The sequence below is a fragment of the Sceloporus occidentalis genome, unplaced genomic scaffold (assembly GCF_023333645.1).
Source record: "Sceloporus occidentalis isolate IW3139 unplaced genomic scaffold, rSceOcc1.0.p SCAF_89, whole genome shotgun sequence".
In the NCBI taxonomy this organism is placed as follows: domain Eukaryota; kingdom Metazoa; phylum Chordata; class Lepidosauria; order Squamata; family Phrynosomatidae; genus Sceloporus; species Sceloporus occidentalis.
The window spans coordinates 4,027,595-4,054,634 of NW_028317069.1; the positions used below are offsets into that span (position 1 = coordinate 4,027,595).

General features: G+C 42.6%; 3 protein-coding genes across 4 annotated transcripts; all 3 read right to left on the minus strand.

Annotated features, from left to right (window-relative positions):
• Positions 1-1,596: 1,596 nt before the first annotated feature.
• On the minus strand, positions 1,597-6,947 carry LOC149284761 (U4/U6 small nuclear ribonucleoprotein Prp3-like). 2 transcript variants are annotated; one of them, XM_089496379.1, is made up of 15 exons: positions 6,803-6,947; positions 6,396-6,538; positions 5,911-6,054; positions 5,649-5,726; positions 5,058-5,275; positions 4,559-4,865; positions 4,073-4,239; positions 3,854-3,936; positions 3,623-3,766; positions 3,216-3,315; positions 2,842-2,955; positions 2,610-2,728; positions 2,073-2,156; positions 1,863-1,924; positions 1,597-1,743 (listed from the first exon to the last, which is right to left on the minus strand). In XM_089496379.1, the coding sequence occupies exons 1-15, from the start codon at positions 6,945-6,947 to the stop codon at positions 1,597-1,599; spliced, it is 2,055 nt and encodes a 684-aa protein (XP_089352505.1). The 2 variants fall into 2 exon arrangements, with proteins under 2 accessions (XP_089352505.1, XP_089352504.1); XM_089496378.1 differs by having other exon boundaries at positions 5,646-5,726.
• Positions 6,948-9,311: 2,364 nt separating this feature from the next.
• LOC149284762 (small ribosomal subunit protein bS21m-like) lies at positions 9,312-9,797 on the minus strand. Its single transcript, XM_089496422.1, has 2 exons — positions 9,715-9,797; positions 9,312-9,492 (listed from the first exon to the last, which is right to left on the minus strand). The coding sequence occupies exons 1-2, from the start codon at positions 9,795-9,797 to the stop codon at positions 9,312-9,314; spliced, it is 264 nt and encodes an 87-aa protein (XP_089352548.1).
• A 15,078-nt stretch (positions 9,798-24,875) lies between these two features.
• On the minus strand, positions 24,876-26,501 carry LOC149284763 (ankyrin repeat domain-containing protein 34A-like). Its single transcript, XM_089496369.1, has one exon. The coding sequence runs from the start codon at positions 26,499-26,501 to the stop codon at positions 24,876-24,878; it is 1,626 nt and encodes a 541-aa protein (XP_089352495.1).
• Positions 26,502-27,040: the final 539 nt, after the last annotated feature.

The window sequence follows — 27,040 nt, forward strand, 5'->3', positions numbered from 1 at the left end:
AGTAACTCAGCCTTTTGCATCAAATGCATCAAGTTCCATAAAGTGTTGCGACCATAACCAATCATCACCAGCCAATCACTTTCACTGAATATCTCCATTATATAATGTGTTGGTTATATAGAGTATATCCTCAGCGTGACAGGAGTTGGGGTCACATCCGTGATACTGGGCCCCCGGTTCTAAGCTACTTTTATAATATCGTTAAAAGGAATCTTTTATTGCCCCAGCCCTCATCTGCTGCAGTCCAATTCTTGCCACTGATTGGCTGCTTGCAGAACATATAAAGGGAGCAGGCAGCTATTGCGGGCATTAAACTAACCCTTACCCTATTCAATACGCATTGCTCCAAAATGGCAAAAAAAAAAACAAAAAAAAAAACTTGTCTGAACCAGAAGCTGCAGCCCCGCTGCAACAGAACCCCCTCCCCTCTGTATAAACTATTCCTGAAATCAGTGGGAATGCTTTTCCATATGCTGTAGCCAAGTATATCGGCTGCAGGGAGATGTGTTGGGCTTAATACATCTCCTACATGGCATTTAGCCGAGGGGGCAGGATTTCCCACTGAAATCAACGAGGGGGTCTCAATTTCACAACAGAAAAAGTTCTCCTTTATCAGAAAACATCCCGTTTCTAACTTCCAAGAAGTAAACTAAAAAAACCAGAACTTCCATAAAAGAAAATCTTTTTATTAGGTCATAGGATTTGGGCTAAATCCCCTTTTCCTACACTGGATTATAAAGGTCAGAGTCAGTGCGTAGCGGTGTTGTTATACACAGGCGTCCCCCATATTGGCCCTCCGTCCACAAACAGTAATCATACACTACATGAAAATAATAATAAAATATATCAATACACCGAGACTCGACTAACATCGGCAACTTTAAGCCTGGCCGAGAAGAGCAGCCTCCTTAAAACCTCTTGGCATGTATTCACACATACAAATCTTTATTTACAAACATTTTGATGATCAAAGCCATCCTTAGATAACCCCAGAAATGTTAACTGTCAATAAAGATTTGTGCACGAACATTAGGGAAGAACTTGCGCAGAGCATTATGGGTAGTGTGAAGCCGTCAAAAAGGAAGCCCCCAAAAAACCCAATCATTATAATAAACTATAACTATATAATAATACATCTATGACCCAATCACTAGCTCCCACTTTTTTTTTTTTTTTTTAGCTTTAATGGGAATGAGAAAAAAAAAAAGAAATCTTGTTACTAATAAGGCTCAGGTTCATCAAAATAAACTGATTTAATAATAGACAGCGTCAAAAAAAAAAAAAAAAAATCAGCCTTATTCTTTACCAAAAAAAAGGACAAATTAAAAAAAAAAAGTTTTACATTTGTATATTTTCTACAGAGAATTCTGGAGTAGGCATCAAGGAACAGCGAGCCAGTCTGCAGCTATCGTTCAAGATAATGGGGTGACGAATGTAATATCCAAACCGCAGAATTATTTAAAGGGCGAGTTTTGCTGGAAGAGAAGGATGCTCTGGGCGTCTCGCGGGATAAGAGACGTGTTCAGAGGTTGTCTCTTGGCGACGAGTGGTGCAGCATGGGTAACAGTGATCCTTGCTGTAGGGCCCGGGGAGGACTCAGTCTGTAGGCTCCAATACAGACTGGCTTAGTGCCAGGTCCCAATAATGTTCTGCTCCGTTCTTCTTAAAATGTTCCCGCGCCATGTTCTCGGTCGGACACTGTTTGAATTTCATTTCACCGAAACTGCGTTCCTTGACCGTGCCCTGGTGAAACAGAGAGCCGCTCGTTTTAATGAGATGGTGCTAAAACTGGAAGAGCCTCCCAGCAGAAGTGGTAGGAGGTTAACACAGCTCCTGAATCTAAGACAAGACCAAGGACTTACCTCCCACACTAACAAACATCTGTTTGACTTTTTAACCGATTCTTCGTCCGATTCATCATCATCTGCAACACGTTAAATGGAGAAGGGAGAGTAAACATCACACATGGCTTTATCGAGATCCACCATCACATCGCTAAGGCCCGTCACTGAATCATTTAGCGGCCCGTCTATGCCGTCATGCAGTGCTTTTAATTCAGGCCGCGCACTCACCATTTCCCTTGGTGTTGGTCGTCTGCTCGTCCCATTTTATTCTGCTAAGCATCAGCCGCTTGAATTTCTTCTGTGCTTTGGGTCCTAAAGAATGAATGACATGAGATGATCACACGGGCAGCTGGCTTTCATTGTGACCGTTTAGAAACAAATGGCCCAAAAGCAGAGCTGGAAAAATATTTGCAACTCATTCAAATACTTTGTTGCCAGAAAAAGTACACAATCCCAATCTATGTATTTTAACCCCTTCAGTACACTGCTCTGACTACTCTGCCCTCCAGTGACCTTCCAGAGGACGTCAGTAACGACATCTACCGGAAAGGAACAGCCGATCGGGCATTCCTCATATAACTGCGTGCCAGCACCGATACCCACAATCCGGCAGCAGGAGGCCAATGGCTCTGGAGAGACGTCCCAGCCACAGTAACGAAATCAGGACGTACCGGTTGTGCGAATGGGATTCTTGGCACAGGTATTCAGGACGTACCAGTCGCAAAGGGGTTAAACATGAAACCCACGTGGACAAGTTATACCCACCTCCTTCTACCACGACGACGTTGACATCTTTGTGTAGAATGACAACTCCTGTGAGATACAGCTGGCCTGCGTTGGCTTCGATCTTGAACTTTTTGGATGGGTTACTTAAGTTCCTGATACTGGAGGAGGAAAAAAGGATTTTTGCTGAAACACAAATACAGAAGCCCCCCCCCCATTGCTGTAATAAATATTAAAATAGTACATTTTCAAGTTATTAAGGTACTATATATACCTATATACAGCTACGTGGACACCTTGCGACGTATCTTCCTTCAGCTTTTTAACTTTTTTCTCTTTTCTCTGTTCCGCTGTTAGTTTCCTCGCTGCATTCGCTTCTTCATGAGCTCTGGAAATAGAAGGGTTTGGGGGGGTATTTAAAAAAGGCTGAATTCAAGAGACGGCTTAATAAATGAAATAGCACATCCAAGAACATTTTAACACCATGAAAGGGTTACTTCATCTTCACAGAAGCTACATTGTATTTATTGGACCAACGCAAAAATGTAGAGCCAAATAAGCTTTCAGGACCTCAGAGGTCCTTTCTTCACATGGACTAAGCCACCACACTTCACTTGCTTTACAAAAGGACAGAGCCTCCACACTTACTTCTGTCTTTTGGCCATCTGGGCTCGCACGTGGGCTTCTACCTTCGTTGGGTCCTGGACTGCCTCTGTTCCCAGAACTCTCATTAAATTTGATATCCGAACTGGGGGGGAAAAAAAAAAAAAAAGCACACGCTCCATTAGGACCCCGATATGTGATATAAACTGTCTCCCCCCTGAATACGAGCCCCGCATCCTCAGCACAGACTTAATCAGCCGCAGGATCACGTGCAGCCTCTAAAATCGCAATGGATTGGAAATCACTTTGTTCAAACAAACTAAACTATAAAATAGATTTCCATTAAAGAACAAAATGTGCGAAAAATAAAACGCCCCACATTTCACACACTTTTCCTTCCTTTGTTGCAGGACCCGACTGATTGTACCAATAAAGCTGAGAGCTAAACTTGCCTTTGGGTTCAGGTGGAGGCATTAGCCCCAAGCGCACTTTCTCCTGGAGCTCTTTCTGAGTCTCTCGTCTCGTCTGACGCCGGAGCTTTTTCTGCTCTTTCTTGGTGAGGTAAATCCCCAGAGTTACGGGGGCATCTTTGTCAACTAGAGAAGAAAATCAAGCCAATTAATGGAGCGCAGCAGGTCTTACTGGAGTCCGGCCATACGATCGGCCGAGCAGGTCTACCTTACCTGGAGGGCTGAGCTGCGCCGGGTGCTCCACAAGGTTTGTGATACCGTAAAACTCCTCTCGTTTCAATAAGGCTTCCGCCGTTCTAGAAAAGGAAATACCCGCTTTAATAAAACATTATTGAGGTTCCTAACATGTTTTGTAAATTAACGCGAGCAGATCTGTCATTGTCTTAAGAATTAAAGGGCTTATCAGAACCTCACAAGACAACGGAGACTTACAGTTCGGTGCCGTTGGGGATGATAAAGGAATCCCACCACTCAATCTCTGGGATCTCTCCTTCCTTAACCTCTTTTTTCGGGGCGATAAGAGCCAGTCTGGTCGACGTCTGGATGCCGGTTTTCTTGGCTGCTTGTGCGATTTCAGACTGTAGTTTCTCCAGTTGAGACTGTTGAACAGAGACATATATGCTTAACGCAGAGGCCAGTGGCCACGGCTCAAATAACTGTCCTGCTCATGCAGTTTCAAGAAAATGTAAGGACTGAAAGCACGAGTTAAAATAAAAACGGGAAAAAAAGCACATGAAAGCAGCTCTGCCCAACCCTATACCCCTCAATTCAGCACATTTTATGCTGAAAAGTCACATAGATTTAAATGTATAACATCAAACTAACAGCATCTAGATTCCAAAGCCCGAGTTACAGAACGCAGCCTTTCCGATGAAAGCATTGGGAAGCTAATCTCTGAAGAGCCGGTGATAACGGTACCTTTGTCCGCAGCCGCTGAGCAATCTTCTCGAATTTGCCCTTTTCATGAAACTTGAATCCCCGTTTCTGGCGCTGTGCTGAGGTGATGGTAACACGGGGGTCAAAGAAGGTGTTTGACTCCAGATCATCGGACGGCTTTTCTTTCAGCTGCTGTTTGAACTGCTCCCGCTTTACAGCTCTGATGTTGGCCTTCAAAGTCGGCATACGATGGGTCAACTCTATCTCCTTCCCTGTTGCATCTACTGTCCGACCTTGGTCATCCAAGATTAGGGGGGTGGGTTTGGACTGGTCCCTTAATTCCACTTTTCTAGAAGAAAAAAAAAAAGGAAAGGAAACTTAAGGAAAAAAAATAGCATGGTACCTATTGACTCGCCAGGCAGGGAGGACACTTCCACGCAGTTCTACTTACGCTTCCAAATATTTAGTGCCTTCATACAAGAGCATCCCAAATAATTCTAAAGTAAACAGCCAGAAGCTGCTCGGGTTCCGCGGTACTTACGGAGGGGCGATCCCCATGGCATGCAGATTGGCGAGGCCAACCATGTTGGTGGTTCCGATGAGACCGGGTTTCAGAGCCAGTTGCGCTTGGATTCGCGCTTGTAACTCAGCTGCCTTCCTGGCCTTCTCAATGGCGTCATTCATGAAACTCGCAGCTTGAGATGGCTGGATTGTGTTCCCGATCAGGGACCGGTCTTGCTGCGTACCTGGAACTTTTGTCTATTTAGAATATAATAACTATTAGTCCACCACACATTTTTGAAACGCCTTCAGAACTTAAAGCCATCAGTCATATCCCTTAATTATAAAAATGGCAAAACATGGAAATAAACATAAAAGGTGTAGCAGTACTTTCAGTAGATCTGGTACTGCTGAATACCCAAACCCCGTCCAGGAATACATTCTCATATCAAACCTGGTTCCTAATTCTTCATTATTACTCGTGATTTGGCAGTCTGCTTTATTTGCTTGTAATTATGATGTTCAGAGCTACACATTTTCCCTTTTGGGAAAGTATTTCTGTTGGCAATCTAAGTCAGGAGACTTAACAGAACGGTCATCGCTATGTAAATAGCCATATGTCACTTACCACAGGGGGAGGACTGACAAAACTGAGCTGCTTCTTCCTCTCCTCAATCTGCTTTGTCGCAGCTTCCATCATCTGCTTAATCTGCAAAAGAAAAAAGCACGAGCTGAATAAGACAGGTTCAAATTTATAAATCCGTGTATCAGATTCTAATGTCTTCTTAAGAATGGTAAACAGCAGAGCACAGATATGTCGGGATTTCATCACAACGGTGATAGTTCTGCCCAAAACACAGCACGATAATTCTTGCTCATAAGGCACAACACACCTGCATCTTGGTCAGCATGCCGGGACTCTCAGAGGGAGGACCAGGAATCACTTCAGGCTCTTCCTCTACTTCCTCAAACCGAGGCACCCGCTTCTTCTTGGAACTGGAATCTTTGGAGTGATCTGGGTCTTCCCCGAACACTTCCTTAAAGAGGTGATAGAAGATGCAGATAAAGTGACTTCTAGTGACTAGAAGGTGCAGATAAAGTGAGTCCCGTTTCCTTTCTCCCAGAAACCTGATGGCCAGATGTCCATCTGAGGACACGTCCGCAAAATGTATACTGCAGGGGTTTATTAAACCCATTTTATGATTACCAGCACGCAGAGAAGTATTCCTCTGCATCCACAGCCAAAAGAAGACCGGATCATCAAAAAAATCACCCCACCAAAAAGCAATCGTTTTATCGTCACGCCCATCACATATCCATGAGGTGCTTGCATCGTTCCCGCTCCTCAACGACGCGGCCATTTTCAAGAACAACTTACCTTGAGCTCACGCTTTCTGCTTCGGTCGCTACTCCTGTCGCTACTTGACCTTGAGTGTCTTGAACCGCGGCTCTCCTTCGCAGCATCGTAAAGCTTTTCAACAAACCGTGACGTGGAGTCATTCAGGAACGGCTTCAAATGGTCTTCGTAAATAACAAAAAGAAAGCCATACGGTCACAGAAATACTCAAATTATATCAGACAACCCATCCAACCCAAACTTCCTGTGCTCAGGCTGGCGGAAAGATTTCCTTGGCTTTAAAGACTAAGGAGAACTGTCAGTGTACTCGGTCTACAGGATCTAATGACCTCACAGGGACAGCAGAGCTGTGACCCCTAATTACCGGGGCGAGGGGTGTTCTACAAACACGCGTTTTACCCGTTCTCAGGGCCCGCAAGCACACTCACCGGCAGCTTTCTTCTTATCCATTCCTTTTCCGAGGCAGTTCAGGGCTGTGGTGACCACCGTAGGCTCAGAGAAACCCAGGACTCCCTTAACGGTTTTCTCAATCCATGGCTTTAGATCTTCGAGCTCCCGCTTGGAGAGGGACATGATTACCCGGCTATCAATAAACTGAAACACAAACGGCTCTCGGTGTAAACAACTAAAGAGACTGCACTGTAAATACACTGCGTTAATGTCTGAGAATTCATTAAAAAATACATAGAAATTTACTTAAAAAAAATCTAAATATACAGAACTTCAACTACCATCACTACTTCAAGTATCATGCTCTATTAAAACTTTGTGTTACCATGGTAATGGCATAATTAAGGTCTCTATGTCTACAAACAGAAAATCATGATTTCTTTAATACACAGAGGATTAATAGCAAACTTGTGACCTGATGAAGTAGTTCGCACATATATCTGCAGCGAGCAACAGGTAGCCCTCCGGTGAGGGACATAAGAGGCAAAATCTACCTGAGCACCACAGGAGGCAGCACATTAACCTCTGGCATGCCGCTCGCCCGCAGGGGGTACTTCTATACCTATGGGAGTGAATCAGTACCAGCCGGGTGCCTGTAGATTTGGGGTGCCTCCCTACCCCCTGTAGGCATCCCCGTTCTCACATTCCTCCCTGCCCCACGGGGGTTATTCAGCGCGTTGCGGTGACAGTCCCAAGTGGGTGCCTGCAGATTCGGGATACCCCCCTGCCCCAAGCAGGCATCAGATTGTGAAAACCTTATAGTCTTGCTTGGAGCAATCAGGATTATGGGGGAGTAATTCCTGCCAGGGAGCGAGACAGACGGGAATCATTCCCTAACTTTATTCCTGTCCACTCCTTAGATCACCTAGATGTGCTGAGCCAGTATACATTTATATACTATATGTTTTATCTTAAATAATACTATATGTCATACTATTCTAGATTATACATTAAACTATAATATGTCATATATATGACTATATTATATCTATGACTATATTAAATAATACTGTTATATTAAATAATGCTATCTTATGAGATAATACTATATGTTATATTAGACTATATTATATATATATTAGTGCTTTATGTTATATTATATATTAGATAGTGATGTATGTTATACGAGATAATACTACATTATATAAGGGAAACTCCCCACATTGGCTTAAAAACATCCACAGACTGGGCAACAATTCTTTAATTCGGTAGATATATGGTTATCTGTAACGTAGATTATGTATGGGAGCTATGCGGTGAGGCCTTCTGATCGCTCCATAACATCAGTGGCTGGATCCCCGCAGTGAGTTCTACTCCAGGCCGGGGATTCTGCGGCCTCCCACACCCGAGCTTCCTAAAACAGCGATCCCACGCGACACGCGCCCCCCAACTCACCCGTGGGCTGGTTAGATTTCCACCCAACTCCTTTCAGTTCCAAGAACCGGGAATAACGGAGCCCCAACGTTACGACGGAACCGGAAGTAGATCTAGCATGCAGCCTGGCGCCCACACTAACACGCATCACGTGACAGGGGACACGGCGCATCATGGGTAACGCTTTTTTTTTTAAATTAACTTTATCAGTAGGGCACTGGTACCGATCATATTACCAGTTACAAACTGCCTAAATACCTCCAATCGCCATTTGTTAAAATTGATATAGTAAATAATAATTCTTATTGGGGACATCCTCCCAGCAGAAGTGGTAGAGGCTAATCCAGTGGGGGAGTTTAAACATGCATGGGATAGACATAAGGCTCCTGAATCTAAGACGACACCAACGACTGATTACGGTTTTATCTTTACAGCAAGAGAAACGGGTGACTAGATGGGCCGAACCTGACAGGTTCAGTCTTTGTCCAATACATCCAGAGACAAGCGGCGCCATAATTTGCTTCTTGTGTAGAATTGTTTAGGTTCAGTTCTTCCTTAAGTCAAAAAACTTCTCAAAAGCAACGTGGTAATGATGTAAAAGAAGTGATCTTGATGCAGTATGAAACATGGTCTTGTCACCATAGCAACCAATAGGATGCTCCTGACGAATGGACCATGCCATTGGTTGCTACGGTGATAAGATTTAAAAATTTCTACCAGAATCACCCTTTATACATAACATATACATGTGTGTATGTGTATATAAATATAGATATATATTTACACACACCCACATATATATGATACAAAATCATATGAAATAATATAAAGAGGTGGTAAAAAGCACTCGGTCCTGAGCCCTCTAAGACCAGTAACTTAGTAACTTGGTGCTGCTAATAGCCAAGAAATACAAATATTCTGAACCTAGTGAATATAAATTTATTATATATTTTGTGCTTAAAAAAAAATAAATCACACAAATTAGACAGCGGAGCATCTCAAATTCCTTATTTATCCCATACGTTGTATCACAAGTAAGCAAAGTCTCTGTTTGAGGTCATCGTCACGCTGTCATGACACCTGGAACTACTATGAAACGTCCCCGTCCGCTTCTTAGCATCCGGGCCAAGGATCCGGGCGATTCTTGCGCATTAGAAACGAAACCTTGCGCGCCATCTCCGTGTTGTATATCCTCCTGCAGTTTTCATAGTTTTCTCTCCGTCTCTTGTCGCATGGTTTCTCGTAGTAACGGCGACGTTTGGCTTCATCAATGATTCCATCCACTGTCAGAATTCTGCAGAGAGGGTGGTAGATAAGTGGAACAGTCTCCCAGCAGAAGTGGTAGAGACTAATACAGTGAGGGGGTTTAAATATACATGGGATAGGGATACGGCTCCTGAATCTAACACGAGACCAACGACTGAGTAAGGTTTGGGGAGTTTCAGTTTCCTATCGCATTTAAATGATTTCACCTCTATGATTTTCTTGCTATGGGTGCTTGGGGCAGGTTACTAACCTATTCAGCATCTTGTAGGCTCCGTCTACGTTCCCGTTCTGAACCATGACTGTACGAGCGATAAACTTCAGGTGTCGCGACATCCTGGCAGGGCTGGGATTAAAGAAGAATAAATAAATCTTTTTTCTTAGCATTTATTTGTTGGTGTTGGGCTCTCATTTCCACCATGCCCTTTAAACTGGCTTCTGCCTGGGACAAAAAATAAGCATTAAACAAATAAACAATCCCCCCATTAAATACTAATCATTAGAATTGCAGAACCCAAATATAGCAGAAAGGATCGAAAAGCACAAGGTGCAGACCCAATAACTGTGTCTGGGTTCTGGAGAGGAGACCTAGACAGCTCCAAAACCACATACATGGCACCAAATAACCCTATGATCGCCCATGCTTGGGAAACTGCAATGAAACGCAAAGCGTCCCGGCACCTGTAGTTCACACGCACAGCATGCCGGGAGTTGTAGTCTTCAGTCATCACAATGTTACACTCATGACCTTCTGCAGCTAAGCAGCAGATACTCATTGCCCGTAGTTACAGCAGCCAAAAAAGCCCCTCCACGGGTTCCGCAGGCATTTGCCCCACGCCTCTAGGAGCCCCTCCCAGGTCCCATCTGCCTCACCCGGGGGATGGTACACTCACCGACCGGGACTGCTCACGGAGCCCCGCACTGTCAGCGCTTAGCAGTAGCCTGTCACGTGGCAACCGACCCCGCCCCCGTAGGCTAAGCTAAAGGCCAGGCTCCACCTATTGGTACCCAGAGGTTCGTGCGCGCGCCTCAGGTGCTCGTGAGTGGATGTGCACGCGCTTCTAATTGTCTCTAGTTATAATTAGAATAAGGGGATGTGCAGTGACCCCACCAATCCAGATACGCATATGTGGGTCCTGGGATGTGTAATAAATGTCAGGCTACTGGGTAATACATTACCTATATGGTAACCCCTAGGGCAAGGTACAGATAATTACCCCATCTGCCAAATGTTAGGGCATATAGTGATTCTCTGTGCCAAATACTGGGCTACGGCATTTGGAAAACACTGCCCAGAACACAATACCAGAATATTAAAGCACCTAATGCCAGTCAGTGGAAATATCAGCGTATTGCGGCACATGGTGAGTCTGTAGAGGCAAAAACAAGGATATAAGGGTTATGTGCATAGTGACCCCCCCAGCAGAACATTACCGTTTGTGGAGATCCCCAGTTCAATGTTTCCATATTGTTTCTCCAACATCCTCTATAAATATATACAGTGCAACCAGGGCCGGCACCACCTATAGGCAAAGTAGGCGCCTACAGCCGCGAACTGCCGGCCGCGGTCATTCATTAGAAGAGCGGCCGCGGTTCGCGGTCACTTGATGGCAGGCAGGCAGGCAGCCGCGTGGGCAGTGCAGGCTGCAGCCGGAAGCCACCGGCCACAGTCATTCACTATGGGGAGGGGTGGGAGCGAGTCAGCCAGTTAGGGCTTGTGGGGGTGGAGCCAGGGGGCGGCAAAATTATGTTTTGTCTAGGGTGGCAAAAATCCTTGCACCAGCCCTGAGTGCAACTCATCTGCACATTATTCCCATTGGGTTTTCCCATCTGGATGTTGCTTAATAAAGGGCCACTCAAGCCAAAGGCACGTTAATGCCCCAATAGCTGCACAGTCTCTTTAAATGTCTCTATGGTCCCCATTTACAAAACCTGGGATGATTCTATAGAATCCTCCATATACATTTTCCACGCTCCCCAACTATTTGCCAGGCAGGAGTCCTGTGCGGTCAGTATATACAATGCCCTGTAAAAGCATTCACCCCCCCTTGGCATTGTTCCTATTTTCTTGCATTAGAATTTAGAATTCAAATGGATTTGTTTGGAGTTTGTATCATTTGATTTGCACAACATATCTACCTCTCTGAAAATGAAAAATATTTTTTATTGTGAAACAAAGAAAAACCAAGACAAAAACCCCCCCAGAAAACATGATTGAGTATAACCATTTACTCCCCAAAGTGAATACCCAAATTTGACTAGACAGAACCCCAAAAAACGGGGTTGTCCCAGCTAATTGGGACTGTTGGCAACTGTGCCCTAAGGTTTGGTCCAAACCTGCAACTATGCACAAAAACATAGAAAGGCGATCGCACCTTAACAGGATGCAGATTCCAAAGCAAGAGATTAGCACATAGCCACACTGTATAATTCACTATACTAATGTCAAACAAAAGCACTATCTGTGTGTCCTTCAAGGAAAAAAAAAAGGAAAAAGATTCAATGTTCTTACTTTATTGTTGATGTTTTAATTAAAAAAACATTCAAGTGGTTTGGATGCAACCTGGGTGCTGGGCAAGTCCCGTGGATACAATCTGGATGCAGGGGCAATTCCTGTGGATGCAATCTGGGTGCCAGGGCTGGCCTTTGGGGTGTGCGATCTATGATCTATGCCTGCTATATGGGTCAGGGAATACTAATGTGCGTTGTCCAATTGATCATACTTTGCTAGTTTTCTGTTTGGTTTTTGATTCTCACTTTGTTAACGCCATGAAAATGTAATGTGTTCACCTGTGATTAAGCAATGTTCATATTCTTAATTGTGCATCCTGATGGGCCAACCTTTCATATTTTTGGGCGATCTTGTATCATTTCTCCCTCGTTAGAGGGAGTAGGTGTACATGTTTTGTTCCATGTGCGCGCCTTACCATTAGTAGGTGCGCATGCACGGTGCGCACTTGTGCCAGTCCGTCGACGTCTGAGCTGAAGCCTCGCGCTGGAGCTGCATGTGCCCCTCCAGTCTCCCGCAGGTAAGACGCAACTGTGGTCGCGACAATCTGGTTCAGTATATAGTGATGGGAGTTAGGGTGTATCACCATTAATATCTGGCACAATATATAGTGAAGGGAGACCTGTACCACTGTCTGTGTCTGTCCTGCTATAATGATAAGAGATACACTGTACCCCATCAGTGTCTGGATCACGATATAATGATGGGAGTTATGCTGTTGTGGTTACGGTGATCGAAGTTTTATTATGCCACTGTCAGAATCAGTATATATATATATATATATATATATATATATGTATAAAGATGGGAGTTTTTTTGCACCCAGGTGTCAGTGACCCTAGGCTTGGCCCTGTGTTAAAAGATAAACTTACATTATACTGACTCAAGGAGACGCTGGAAACGTTCCTATTCTTCTGGATGTGAATTGGCTTCTTGTACAGTGGCCTTTTCATGCTTAATGTAATGTTTTTTAAACATATTGACGTTGCATTCTATTAGTCATGCGGAACTGTAATGTGAGGATAGTGCAGCCCTGTACCCTGTTTTATGCATTGCCTTTTTGGCAGCACACGTTGGACTTTCTGGATGTCAGAATCTGGCAAACATTGGTAGTCATAGAATTCTTCTTCTAGTTGGTCTCTAATGTCAGAAGTTACTACGTTTAGAAAAGCCTCCAGAAATATCTCCAAGCGTCTGAAGGATATGTCTGCTCTGTGAGGGACATTGAGAACGTGTTCTGCTTCTGTAGGTATCTGGTCATGAACCGGCTTATGAAGCCATTTCAGGACATCGGTATGAAATTTGTCAATATCGTTTGGTGTCATGTCAGATAAACCAATATATATCACTTGGGTAGCAAAGCCTATAAACAATCCTCCTGTTTTCTAAATCTACGTCCAGAAAAGAAGACTTTAAAATTCTTAAAAAACCATGAGAGCGGCGGATAATAAAATAATAAATATTGCTCTCGTTCTTCATTATTCTCTTCCGCTGTGAGTATTTCCATCCTGTGCATATGACTAAAGAGCTGGGCGTTTGTCTAACAGAGCTGGGCGTTTGTCCGTAATTTTTCTGTTGCCTGCCTCAAGGAGTTCTGATACTCTTTTGAAAAAGTATCTGCAGATATTCCTCTTTCAGCCCATCCAGTCTGCCTGTTATTACAGCATTAAAAGCTCAACTTTAGCCAGCCTGTGGCCCTGTTTTAGACTAAGGAGCCATATGCCTATCTCATCCATGTTCAAATTCTCTTATTGTATTGGCATCTACCACTTCTGTTGGGAGACGGTTCCACTTATCTAATGCCCATTCGGTAAAGTAAAATAGGAACTTGCTAAGATGGTGTAAATTAACATGTGGTTGTCTGCCGCACTTTATATTTCATACATTTTATATACATGAATCCACCCAAATAGCGCTTTATTGAATAAAACATCCGTAAGAAACATGTTTCTTTTTTAGAGAATTTTAGAGAAGCGGTACGGCTCATGTGAAATCCAAAGCTCTTTCTATCTGTCGTTTTTATTTTCCTTCAGGAATGGATATAGACCTTCATACGCCACCTTGACTGCCTGGGTTTGCCGTTTCTTGCATGTTGTAAAGTATCAGATCACGTCAATGAGCCCCTGTTTTTATGTTTAGTAAAGAAATAAAAGCAGTTAAGATGACAGTATAGAACCCAGAAAGGTGGACATCAAATATGTTATAGCCGTGTTTTTCTACGTAGTCCTCATCCTATGTATTTTAGAAGCCTTGGGCCACATATTATACCAGCTTAAGAATATGGCCTTTTTATAAAACTGATTTAACGCATAATTAAATAAGACAGAAAATAATAGGAGTCAGGCCAGTTCTACCGTTTAGGGGTCCTAGGTGGGCACCGCGGGTATGGAGCTGGCAGATGACACCACCAGGTTGGCAGGCGAATGGGTACCGTAGAAGCCGTCTCTGCCATCAGGAGCTTTAGCTGAAACTACAGTGATACATTGGTTCCCCTGTTTCGCCGATTACTCACCAAGATCGCGATAAATAGAGTTACAGCAACAATAATCGTATTGCAATCGCAGTCACAATCATAGCCCACTGTCTTGTATGATGATGTGGAGATTCTGATGTAAACAGAAGGTAAATAAAATCCAATTAATTAAAATAAAGTAAAAAAAAAAGAAATACTGAAAAAAAGAAAAACGGAACGCAAGATAAAAAGACATGCAGTAAGCAAACTACACAGAGAATTTAGATCTACTCACACCATGCGTAGCACAAGTAACAAAAAAGGCACAATTACAAGCTTTCATTGAGGCATACATATTATTCCAAGTACGAGTAAAAAAAAAACAATGATATGGAACAGGAGCTCAAAGCTCATGTGAAATGTCTCCTTGATATCGAGTTCAGGAATGAAAGGACCCTTGATGAGAAGGCATCAATACTCACCAGAAGTACAGATCTCAGGCAGCTTGTAATGAAATGAATGGAAAAACGGAAAGAGGCGATATCAGCCACAGAGAATGTTAGGGTTACTGAAAGAGCAGCCTGTTTAGGGATTGTAGTGACTATTATTGGTTTATTTTGGCAGCTAAGCAGTTATTTATAACTAAACAAAGGGAAAAAACAAAGTTCTCTAATTAACACACAAACACATATACCTCTCTCAGCCACACCAGCATACACTCTAACACATAACTGAGACTCTCACGATTATGACACGGATTACAGGCCCTGTGAAGTACGGTGTGCCTGACTGTTACTCCAGGGATGCGCAGGAGTTTTTTGGGGTGTAAGATGTTGTAGGGGATGCTCGCATTTACCTGCATAGCTCTTTGTACCCTGGAGCTTGCACTCTGCACTGGCCGTGCCCAGTGGGTTAGACACCGATGCTCTGTATGTCCCGTCGTCCTCGTTCTGTACCTTCAGGGTCCTGTTCTGCCCACTCAGCCAGTGCTTTTCAGGCAGGTCTCCTCCATCTCGGGTCCAGGTGACTGTGGCGTTGTCCCCAGTAAACACAACGTGCAGAGAAGTGGTCACATCTGACTTATTGCTTCTGATGCTGACCCCGGAGATGTTATCTTGATCAGGACAAAGAAGAAGCAGATAGTTTTTATTACACCAGACTACAGGGAAACTTATGCCATACAAAGGGCCCGGGGTTACCTGTAAAGAGCAGTTCTGGTAGAACTTGGTAAATCATGGCACCAGCGGGGACATTCTAATAGTCACGTTGCATCAGAATTGCACTTTACAAATTGCTAAAGCTCTATGAATATATTATTTTAATAACAATACAATATTTGTAGGGGTCAAGCTTGAAAAAGGGGGGATTCCCCTTAAAAGCCTCTTCCTGCAGCCTCTCTATCACACACTCTCTTCAATTAACTTACCCAGAATAACACACAAACTATTCAGGATCTCGACGTCCTTCCCGTCATCTCTGATTGATGTTATGGAATAGCTGCCAGAGTCTTTTCTCTGAGCATTTCTGATCACGCAGCATACACTGGGGAGATTGCATTCAGTCCTGGACTTGAAATGGTCATCTAATTGGACAAAGCCCTTACACGGTATATTGGCAAGAACTGAGTCTCCAAACTGGAGTCTGTGCCCTAAGTCCTGGGGGCCACACTTAGTTCCACAAATAGATATATTCGAGCCAATTGCCATGTACTGGGTGGCCCCCGAAGAAAGGCAGAACAAAGAGACCAGGACCACTAAAAATATAAAAAGAAAGCAGTGTTAGATCTACAGGATATGACACAAATTGCAGTGGTGAGTACCGCAACCGGTGCCGTCTCTTCTGCTAGTGTTACACTGAATGAATAAGGCAGCCTGGCCTCCCATCTCATACTCCTGGACAAATGACACATACGTGTGTGTGTACATATGTGTGTATATATATATATACAAGTAAACACACACAGTTGTGCCCCCCAAACTGAGGCAAGATGCCTCTTAGTAAGTACCTGTATTCAGGGCATATGAGTACATTAAATGAAATACAAATAAATAAATAACTACATAGAGATTAAAAAAAACATATAAAATACCCAACATGCTATTAACTACCCCTAAATCTCTTAAACCAGTAGTATTAAAACTAGTACACCGCGAGGTAATACATATGGGATGGATGTGACCTCATGGGTGTTGCTGAACATAAATTGCCTAGCAGAAATTTTGAATGTTGTTTTTTTTATATTATACACTGCTCAAAATAATAAAGGGAACACTAAGATTACACATCCTAGATCTGAATGAACGAACTAATCGCATGATATACTTGCGTCTTTACATAGTTGAATGTGCTGACAACAAAATCACACAAAAATTCTCAATGGAAATCACATTTATCAACCCATGGAGGTCTGGATATGGAGTCACACTCAAAATCAAAATGGAAAACCACACTACAGGCTGATCCAACTTTGATGTAATGTCCTTAAACAAGTCACAATGAGGCTCAGTAGTGTGTATGGCCTCCACGTGCCCGTATGACCTCCCTACAACGCCTGGGCATGCTCCTGATGAGGTTGCGGATGGTCTCCTGAGAGATGTCCTCCCAAAACTGGACTAAAGCATCCGCCAACTCCTGGACAGTCTGTGGTGCAACGTGGCGTTGGTGGATGGAGCGAGACATGATGTCCCAGATCTGCTCAATCGGATTCAGGTCTGGGGAACGGGCGGGCCAGTTCATAGCATCAATGCCTTCCTCTTGCAGGAACTGCTGACACACCCCAGCCACATGAGGTCTAGCATTGTCTTGCGTTAGGAGGAACCCAGGGCCAACCGCACCAGCATATGGTCTCACAAGGGGTCTGAGGATCTCATCTCGGTACCTAATGGCAGTCAGGCTACCTCTGGCAAGCACATGGAGGGCTGTGCGGCCCCCTAAAGAAATGCCACCCCACACCATTACTGACCCACCGCCAAACCGGTAATGCTGGAGGATGTTGCAGGCGGCTGAACGTTCTCCACGGCGTCTCCAGACTCTGTCACGTCTGTCACATGTGCTCAGTGTGAACCTGCTTTCATCTGTGAAGAGCACAGGGCGCCAGTGGCGAATATGCCAATCCTGGTGTTCTCTGGCAAATGCCAAACGTCCTGCACAGTGTTGGGCTGTCAGCACAACCCCCACCTGTGGACGTCGGGCCCTCATACCACCCTCATGGAGTCCGTTTCTGACAGTTTGAGTGGACACATGCACATTTGTGGCCTGCTGGAGGTCATTTTGCAGGGCTCTGGCAGGGCTCCTCCTTGCACAAAGGCGGAGGTAGCGGTCCTGCTGCTGGGTTGTTGCCCTCCTACGACCTCCTCCACGTCTCCTGATGTACTGGCCTGTCTCCTGGTAGCGCCTCCATGCTCTGGACACTACGCTGACAGACACAGCAAACCTTCTTGCCACAGCTCGCATTGATGTGCCATCCTGGATGAGCTGCACTACCTGAGCCCCTTGTGTGGGTTGTAGACTCCGTCTCATGCGACCACGAGAGTGAAAGCACCGCCAGCATTCAGAAGTGACCAAAACATCAGCCAGGAAGCATAGGAACTGAGAAGTGGTCTGTGGTCACCACCTGCAGAACCATTCGTTTATTGGGGATGTCTTGCTAATTGCCTATAATTCCCACCTGTTGTCTGTTCCATTTGCACAACAGCGTGTGAAATTGATTGTCCATCAGTGTTGCTTCCTGAGTGGACAGTGTGATTTCACAGATGTGCGATTTACTTCGAGTTACATTGTGTTGTTTAAGTGTTCCCTTTATTATTTTGAGCAATGTATATAGCGCTCATAGCGTCATATGCTGTGTTTCTGTGGTTTCAAAAGATACCCCTACTTGTCCTGAAATAAAAAAGATGTCTGAGTTGTGTGGCTACATCAAACAATGATTAACCCAACGTGGCAAAAATAAATACAGTACTGAAAATCCAGGGTACAGGAAGGGGTTAAATCACACAGTTACAAACCTGCGACAGCTAGTTTGCCACAAATAGTTACAAGAGAAAGTGATTACCGTTTGCTGCTTTTGATACATTTTAACACTGCAGGGCATTGTCTCCTTTAGGCTGCCAAGCCGTGACATAGGAGTGTGGTGTGAAAGGGTTAAACGCCATCCAGACCTGTCACAAGGCTACCACCACGGACCCCAGCCACCCCCAACACTCCCAGCATAAAACAAGCTGCCACCACCACCACCACAGTAGAACTGCGATGTACATGCAGAACTAACATAACTATGTAGTTAACCCCTTAGTAACATGAGATCTATATATACATATAAAAACACATGTATCATCTTCCTGTCAAAGGTGACAATATCCACGTATCTAGCACGAGTAATCAAGATTCATGTCGGGCTCCAAAGGGAAATGCATGAAAAAATGTTAAGGAATGAACCAATACTGTGCCAAGCCCATTCTCATTCTCATTCTCCCTGACATTGCCCGCACGCTACAGCCACAGTCGCATGTATCTTCTCTTTTGCCCGGTACGATGATGTCATCCTGGTCAACTGCACTGCATGGGGCAGAAGCTATGACATGGACTCGGCACGGCCCTCCAAAGTGTTAATAGCCCGGTGGGGGAGATCTGTGCCCCCCCCCCTCATTGAGCAGTGGCATTACAGGTTGCCTGTTATGAGACACAAGGGGCAAACGCCCGCCCCCCCCCCCCCCGACCTGCTGCCCAGATCCTAGGCAAGAATGCACCACTGTTAGGCAGGCACTAAGTCGATTTATATAGCGCCATCATGTTCGGCAGCGCTGTACAACAGGTAAACAGAACATAGCGAGTAGAGCAGCACATAACGATTTGGATTGAAGCTTACGGAGACAGGAGAGCACGCCGCTCCGGTAAGGACATCACCAGCCAACTTACCCAGCAGCAGCAGGAGCAGTAAACGGCCTCTCCCAGCCATTATACGAAGTGTGACTGACATGAAGATGCCAATCCTTCGGTATGCAGAGCGGTGAGCAAGGGGGCAGGGAATGGGAGGGGAATGGGAGGGGAATGGGAGGGGAACGGGATGGGAATGAGATGGGAATGGGATGGGAATGAGATGGGAATGGGATGGGAATGAGAGGGTCAGCAGGTGATTCGAACCCATCAGCATGGAATATGTAAAATTCTTTAATGTTCGTATAAAATCTAGAAAACTTTTATACCAAACGCCTGCATATGCACTTTTGTGCATGAAAAATTGTGAGTGCATTCTTGTTGGTACACTTGTATTTTACCTTGAGATATTGCACCATTTTCAGTTTGTTTTCTAGATTTTATACAAAGAACATTAAAGAATTTTACATATTCCATGCTGATGGGTTCGAATCACCTTCTTTATTTGTGAGTGAGATATATCACTTTACCACTATATTGAACATACCATCTACACTATATTGTGTTGTTTCTTTTTTTCCCTTTATATGTACCTGCGCCCCATACATTTTTGGTTCGTTCATATTTTTACACTTTGAGGAAGAGTGTCGTTTGGGCAGCTGCGGTCGCTTTTTGGGAAGTATTATTTTATGTATTGATCTATTCATTTTTTATCCTTTATTTACTACACTTCACTATAGTGGCACATAATTGTTGGTTTATTCTGAGTGTGAGAAAAGACGGGGAAGCGCTCCCATTGGTTACTGATTGGCTCCTTCATTACCCAGCAATAAGAAAAAATACACTTTAATCCTGAAATTATTTCCAGTTGTTTTTATTTCACGTTTTGATATATCTATGTTTTGTTTTTTATTTCCTGATTGTCTAATCCTCTGAGCTAGCGTTTTCATGATTCTTTGATATTGCGTTACGGCGCGTAGTTATTGTTTCAACCGGTCACATTGTTAGGACGCATTTCGCATTTAGCAGAACGTGTATATAGCAGCTTTCTCCAGCATGCGAAAGGTTAATAATTCCCAACTTGCACCACATTAATCCTTGTGTCCTTTAGCAGCAAAAGAGTTAAACGCAAGTCCCAGTATTAACTCCTTAGTGACTGCAAGGTGGGGACGTTTTGGAATGTTCTTCTCAGTAAGACGCGTCGACAGTAGAATTAAGACAGATTATGTCATATTATGAGATGTAGTCCCCTTTTTAAGAATAAAAGTGCATTTTTATCCATATTTTAATAACATCCCCAGCCGGCTAAAAGTTTCTCACAAAAATGCTTCTTTGCGTCTTAATGTAAAAAGTTTAACTCTTCTATTCCAGACGATGACCAAAATGTTACCGCTCACAGTCCTTTGAAGAATGACACTTAACTAATATATATCTATATCTATATATATATATATGTATCTTTATCTCCAACAAATCTAACATCATCATCATTATGAACATCAACCAGAAGTCTTGGCCAGTATTTGTAGTAACCATTATATATGTATGATAATACACAGAAGGGCCGGAATGGCATTGACGAGGGGGCTCTGGCACTTTAAGGCCAGCGGCTGCCTGATGCCTGAGCGTGGCTGGCGAAATATCCACTCTGCAGCAGCCGATCTGGCTGTGCGGCTCTATTGGCCAGCGGCCCACCGGGCATTTACCCACTGTGCCAGAAGGCCAGTCCGGCCCAGTCCGGAGTCTGATGGACATTCAGAAATACACCTAAAATTTGTTTCTTTTTGGTAAAGCCATTAGCGAGGTTCATGGAAGTTCATTTTTATGACTAATAAAATCTATATTACATCTATCAGATTTTTTTTTATAAATTGTGCTCTGTTATTATAGATTTCTTCTTAATCTAGCTTTAACCTGCTTCTAGAAATGGTGATTTCTGATAAAGGCTGGTCTCTAGCAATACCGGCAAAGACTTCTGGCCAAAGTGCAATAAATGAGAAGTAACATCAACATTTCATTAGACTGAATTTAGAATAGTAAAGCAGTTATATTATTATTATTTATTGATTTATATAGCGCCATCATATTCCACAGCGCTGTACAACAGCTAATCATCTTTACAAATGATTGGGTTGAATTAAAGTAACTGAGATTCTTTTCTAATAACTACAAGCGATCAAATTTTACATTTAATCAGCTAATTTTAGTTTTAGGAAGGTAAGAATATATATTTTTGTACTTTTAAGGAACATTTTGCATGCTGAACCACATCATACGTTACGCATGGAAATTCCAGGACAATACGGACAATGGCCGGCCATTCTAAAAAATGCTAACTTGTGACTTTTCCTAATGCATCAGATTTTTGGTAATGATAATACTAATAATTAATCAAAGCAAATTACCGGTAATGAAAATAATTGCTCTAGAGTATTTTTTTCTTAGAAACAGAAAAGTATTTTCCATATTTTACCATATTCTTAATAAACACCCCAAAACCATGTTTATTTAAAAAAAAAAAACATTTTTTTCATTACAACCATATCCCTCCGTTGTCATTTTTTTTTTTTGTCATATGCTCTGTACAGCTCTGTTTATTAACAGTTCGTTAAATTAACTGTAAATGTGGGTTTATCTATTGCATCGTGTCCCAGTCTGTGTAAAAATCTTACATATTATATATTTATAAAGAACTTGCCCTAATTGCCCTAAAATATATGAGGCAACATCGCCACCTAGTGTACAAAAGGAGTAAATGTATTTAAAGGTTCTAATCTAGACATTTGGCGGATTCACATACAGTAGATACTCACATTATACATATCTATGCTGCACACAGTATATCTTCAGTGACACATACCTATAGCTATACATACACCTAACACATACACAATCTTGTGTATTTTTTTTTTATTAAACCCATATATCAACCTCTCTTTGTATATTTATATATCAGTAGATTTAATTACATTTAGTCTTATTTTATGACCTAGATAGAAACATTCTAACTGCCATTGCCTCACGTTAAATTCTAATGAGTCTATAGAATATATATATATATGTATATCAAAAAATAAACCAATGTGAGTTGTTATCTCGCTGGTCTCCATTCAGCCTATAAGAGCCACGTCAGACCAGTTTTTATATTTTAATGGCAATTAAAATGTAGATTTTTACACAAAAGGGGAAATTATATTTTAAAAACATCTCCTTTGTTATTTGCTTTAAATTACATTAAAGGTATTCCTCCACAGTCGACTGCATTATTTAATGAACAATGGATGCCCATGTTTCACACATTTCCCAATTTTTATCTAATTTATTTAGATGCCAGCTTAGTGCTGATTTAAAACATATTCTCTAGCCAACTGGCTAGCAAGATGTATAGGTAAAGAGTTAACCCAGTGAGGGCTTGTCATTTTTCAATACTCTGATTCTATTTGATTAAGCACTGAAATCTTAAATGCTAAGCTGAGCTATATTTTCGGCTACGGGATGATAATGCAATGAAAATGCTACGTTTTTATGACATGTCATCAGATGAGATCATCTCTTTTCTGATCTAGAGAAGTGACCACTACCCCATCAACATCTGAAGGCAGACAGCAGCCAATGCCAGAAAAAGCAGCCTGTAACCTCTACAGAGTCAGCTGTTTCCTTAGAATTATTAGTCCATGTCCAGCGTAATATTATTCCCATATTGCTTATTTGAAAGGTGCCAAAGATACTTGTGGCGGGACGGAAAGATTTTTGTTTCCCTCACACACAGGTTCTTCTGGGGGACTGATATATGCCAGATCATCCTGATTAACCCCTATAGAAAACACAACTTGACATGTAGAACTAGTGGTTGGCAAGCAGGCAGGTGGTGTCATTAAAGCTAAGGTTGTGGCTGAGCTTCACGCTCATTGAGCCAATCTGGACTTGCCTTCAACATAAGAAAAACCCATATGGATACTCGCAAGGACCAAAGATCCTGAGAAGAGGAGAAGTGTGACCCAGCTTGGATCCATCTTCCACTTCTTCGCTATTGGCGAGCCAGTCAGAACCCACATTGGCCCTCCAGGCTAGATGTAGAACTGTACAGATAAATGTGCAGAGTGCAGGGATATGACATCATACTATATTTTATATATCATAATAGAAGACAGTAGATGTGGTGGTAAGTAATGGGGGGGGGGGTGGCTCATGAGTTTCCCTGTGAAGAAGAAACTCCCCAGCCAAGATACATCACTGACAATGCCAATATTATAAGGACCCCAAAACACAAAGAACTCAAAGAAACATATCAATAACTTCCTAAAGCTGGTGCAGGATGAAAGGGAACAATTTATAAAAGGAAAGCATCTCAATACGAAATGCAGCTCAATCACATGATGCTCCTAAGCTAAATTAGTAATTAAGGATGGGCCCCAGAGGGCCATGGGATTTCACCTTTTGCTAAAGTGCAAGCAGAGTTACAGGTATAAATGGAATATAAATATGTATATACATAAAAAGAATAATAAGTATCTTCATATATATATTTAATCAATTACTTATATCACAAATAAAACTATTATAGTCATTCTATATATATATATATATAAATAAATATATATATGAAATTGTATGTCATACTTTAATAAATTAAATTTACAGTTCAGTACACTAAATTTACTCATGTAACAGGGCGCTCTCCTGCGTTTGGCACCCTATGCCACTGAACTCAATTTAAACCAAGTTATAAATATCTCCTGAAAAAATTCTGTCTGAAATGCAAAAATCAAAAGCTATAGGTAGTTTAGATAAATAAATGTGTAATGTAACATTATATATATATATATATATATATATATATTTATATATTTTTTTATATATGCTTTTTTCTTGGAATTTCTACGCTCCTCTTCAACTTGTTCAATTTATATCTAATACTTTTTCTAAGTGAAATTCTAAGTTAAATATTCTAAGTGCTCCTTTATTTAGAAACTTTGTTTCATATTATTATACAAACTAACAATATTAGAACAATCTGATGTTGCGCTAGGTTTTAAGATAACCAATTGGTTTTAAAAAGAAACATTACAAGGTATTATAACATTATAAGGAATATGTGTTTCACACAACCCAAAAGCTTTTGCGAGGGGACCCTTAGACTTGCGGGGGGGGCGGTGGGGGGGGGGGCGTAAGCAGCTGCTAAATCTATTTACATGGTTGCTCCACCAGTACACATTTAAATTATCATCCAAACCTTGCCCTGCATTGGCCACCAGATGGCAACGTAAATTAATGTATATATTAATGTATAAATTTCTATAAAGTAAGTCACATGGTCGTATTATAAAGTCGGGTATATTAACTTTAGCGTATATCAACTTATATTTATACACGATTTAAGTGTTTGTATAATTCCTCTACATCTGGTCAACATCACCTATTCAATAATTATTTGCCAAAACGTTCTTTAAACGCTCGTTAAAATTTCCATATCACATTGTGACTAATGGAGCTAAAAAAAACATGAAAGAGTTAATTATTGTATCAGTTCTGGTGATCATGTGGGCCAAAGTTGGAAACGTTAATGTTGGTTTTTTGTGAATTAATTTGTAGATTCACTTTGGGCAAATAGATTTTGAAAACTGACCAGCTGTTTAATCTGTTCGGTTTGCATAGAATGCCTTCGAATGAGCTTTTTCTTTGCTTTGGCATCAAAGTGTTTGGGAGAGGTCGGGGCCATGGGGATAAGTGGCTTCTGGCTTGCGTGGACAGGCGAAGGTACTTTGCCATTAGATCGGATGTCTGGAATTGGAGGGTTAAGGTTTATGTTCAGTGGTGGTAAGAAGCCTGGCCTGGTGTGAGAAATGTGGTCCAAAAGAAGTGTTCCAGATCCACGTCTTTCTAAGAGACCCGGGGTTCTGCGTCGCACACTCATCGGTGAAACGGCGCTGGGAATGCTTTCTAAAGACTCCCTTGAAGAACTGGTGAAGAGCGTCAATGGAGAAGCATTGTATTTCCGCCTTTCTAATGACACACGGCCAGAGTCTGGGGAACCTGGGATAGAGTCGGGACAAAGGTGGGAATCCGATTCATAGTGGTCCATGCGAGTCAACTTATGATGGGCAACTGCACGTAAGGCAGTCCCTACAGTAGGAGCCAATGTGGCATTTGATGATTCCTGAGCCTCGGGTGCTGTATTGCGCCTTGATAGTGGCTGGTGAAGATGGCTGAGATGGACTTTGTCAGCCCATGAAGAGTCAGGAGCCGAGGGATCTTCTTCAGGCGACTGGCCACCGGTTTTGAAGCAAGATGAGTCCTGTCCTTCAATGCTGTGACGTCTGGATAACACTGGCCTTTTGTTAATGGACAGATTATTTACATCTGCAATGATCTTCTCTTCATCTTCTTCAACTGTAATTTTCTCTGTGGGTACTGCTAGATGAGATGCCAGCAACACTGATGGAGCAACTAGACCCCAAGGTTCAGAATTGAGCCTCTTTAGTTGCTTCTTGTTGATCATTCTACCTTTGGTTGGCGGATGATCCGGCGGCTTAACGTCAAGTTTGCAGGATGGAGCACATGTGGGCCTGGTCCCCATATTGAAGTTAAAGACATCCCTTGCTTCTTCTTTTTCACTAGCCGGGGACAGGGATGTCTTTATGTCTATATCTGACGGCGACATGCATACCGCCAGGGATTGTTTTTCGTCCATTCCTGGAGACGGAGGCGAGTTAAGATACTGCTTTGTCTTTTTAGTTCCAGACGGAGACGTATCAGTGGTAATAATGATGACTTCCTTGCCTCTAGCTTTGCATGCATCGAGGAGAACTCTTAAGGTTTCGCGGTCACCCTTGTTAATCGCGTACATGAGTGCCGATGTACCGGAGTAATCCTTCATACTAGGGTCTGATCCATGCTCAAGCAGCACAGAAACTACAGCCGCCGCAGTTAGATTGCAGCAGGCGTGCATTAGAGCAGTTTTTCCCATTTTGTCTGGCATGTTGGGGTCTGCCCCATTTTCCAAAAGATATTTCACCATCCGACACTTGTTCTGAGGGTCGTCATATTTAGCTAGGCAAGCTGCTATCAGTGGTGTCTCCCCTTGGGCATTCCCTTCATTTATGTAGGCTCCCCCCTCCAGCAGGAGACGTGTGAGTCTGAATTTGCCCTGCCACACAGCCTTTAATAAAGCACTGCCCTCTGCATTAAACATTGTGGAGTCTCTCATTGGTAACGGTAGGCGGCAACAGATAAAAATATCTGTTAAGCTAAAGTAGGACACAAATACTGTTGAGCTTTGGGGCAACGCATTTCACAACCGAGTATTCTTCCTGTGGAAAAAAACAAAATGGAACAAAATAAAAATTAGATTAGCAAGCAAGGATTAACCAAGGGTGCCTAAAACAAAACGTGTTTTTCTTTTTTAAATATGACCTTAATAATTATACAAATTGTATATTTTTATGTTAAAAATGAAATCATATTTCAAAAAAATTTAATATTATTAAAAAAAATAGCACTTTTTTAAACCTTTTTTTTAAATGGATTTGTCCCCATATAATGATTCTTTATTCGATCTCTCTATAGTCTCACTTTCATGACTTAACTCAGTATTCACAGCTGGGATATTTCCTTGTTTAGATGAATTAGGACTGAATCATATCTGCCTATTCAATGCGTTTGGCACTGACATGTTCACTTATCTTTATACTTGGAATCCTTGCATGTGTGGAGCCATTTTCTGTGTGAAAGACCCGCGCCTCTATC

Bases quoted from the DNA above. Each gene is read 5' to 3' on its own strand.
- LOC149284761 (XM_089496378.1), bottom strand. From the start codon at position 6,947: ATGTCCCTCTCCAAGCGGGAGCTCGAAGATCTAAAGCCATGGATTGAG. The intron at 5,727-5,910 runs GTGTGTTGTGCC...TTTCTTTTGCAG, and splicing joins GCATGCTGACCAAGATGCAG to ATTAAGCAGATGATGGAAGC. The intron at 1,744-1,862 runs GTAAGTCCTTGG...CTGTTTCACCAG, and splicing joins GATGTTTGTTAGTGTGGGAG to GGCACGGTCAAGGAACGCAG.
- LOC149284762 (XM_089496422.1), bottom strand. From the start codon at position 9,797: ATGTCGCGACACCTGAAGTTTATCGCTCGTACAGTCATGGTTCAGAAC. The intron at 9,493-9,714 runs GTTAGTAACCTG...CCCTCTCTGCAG, and splicing joins GCCTACAAGATGCTGAATAG to AATTCTGACAGTGGATGGAA.
- LOC149284763 (XM_089496369.1), bottom strand. From the start codon at position 26,501: ATGAGAGACTCCACAATGTTTAATGCAGAGGGCAGTGCTTTATTAAAG.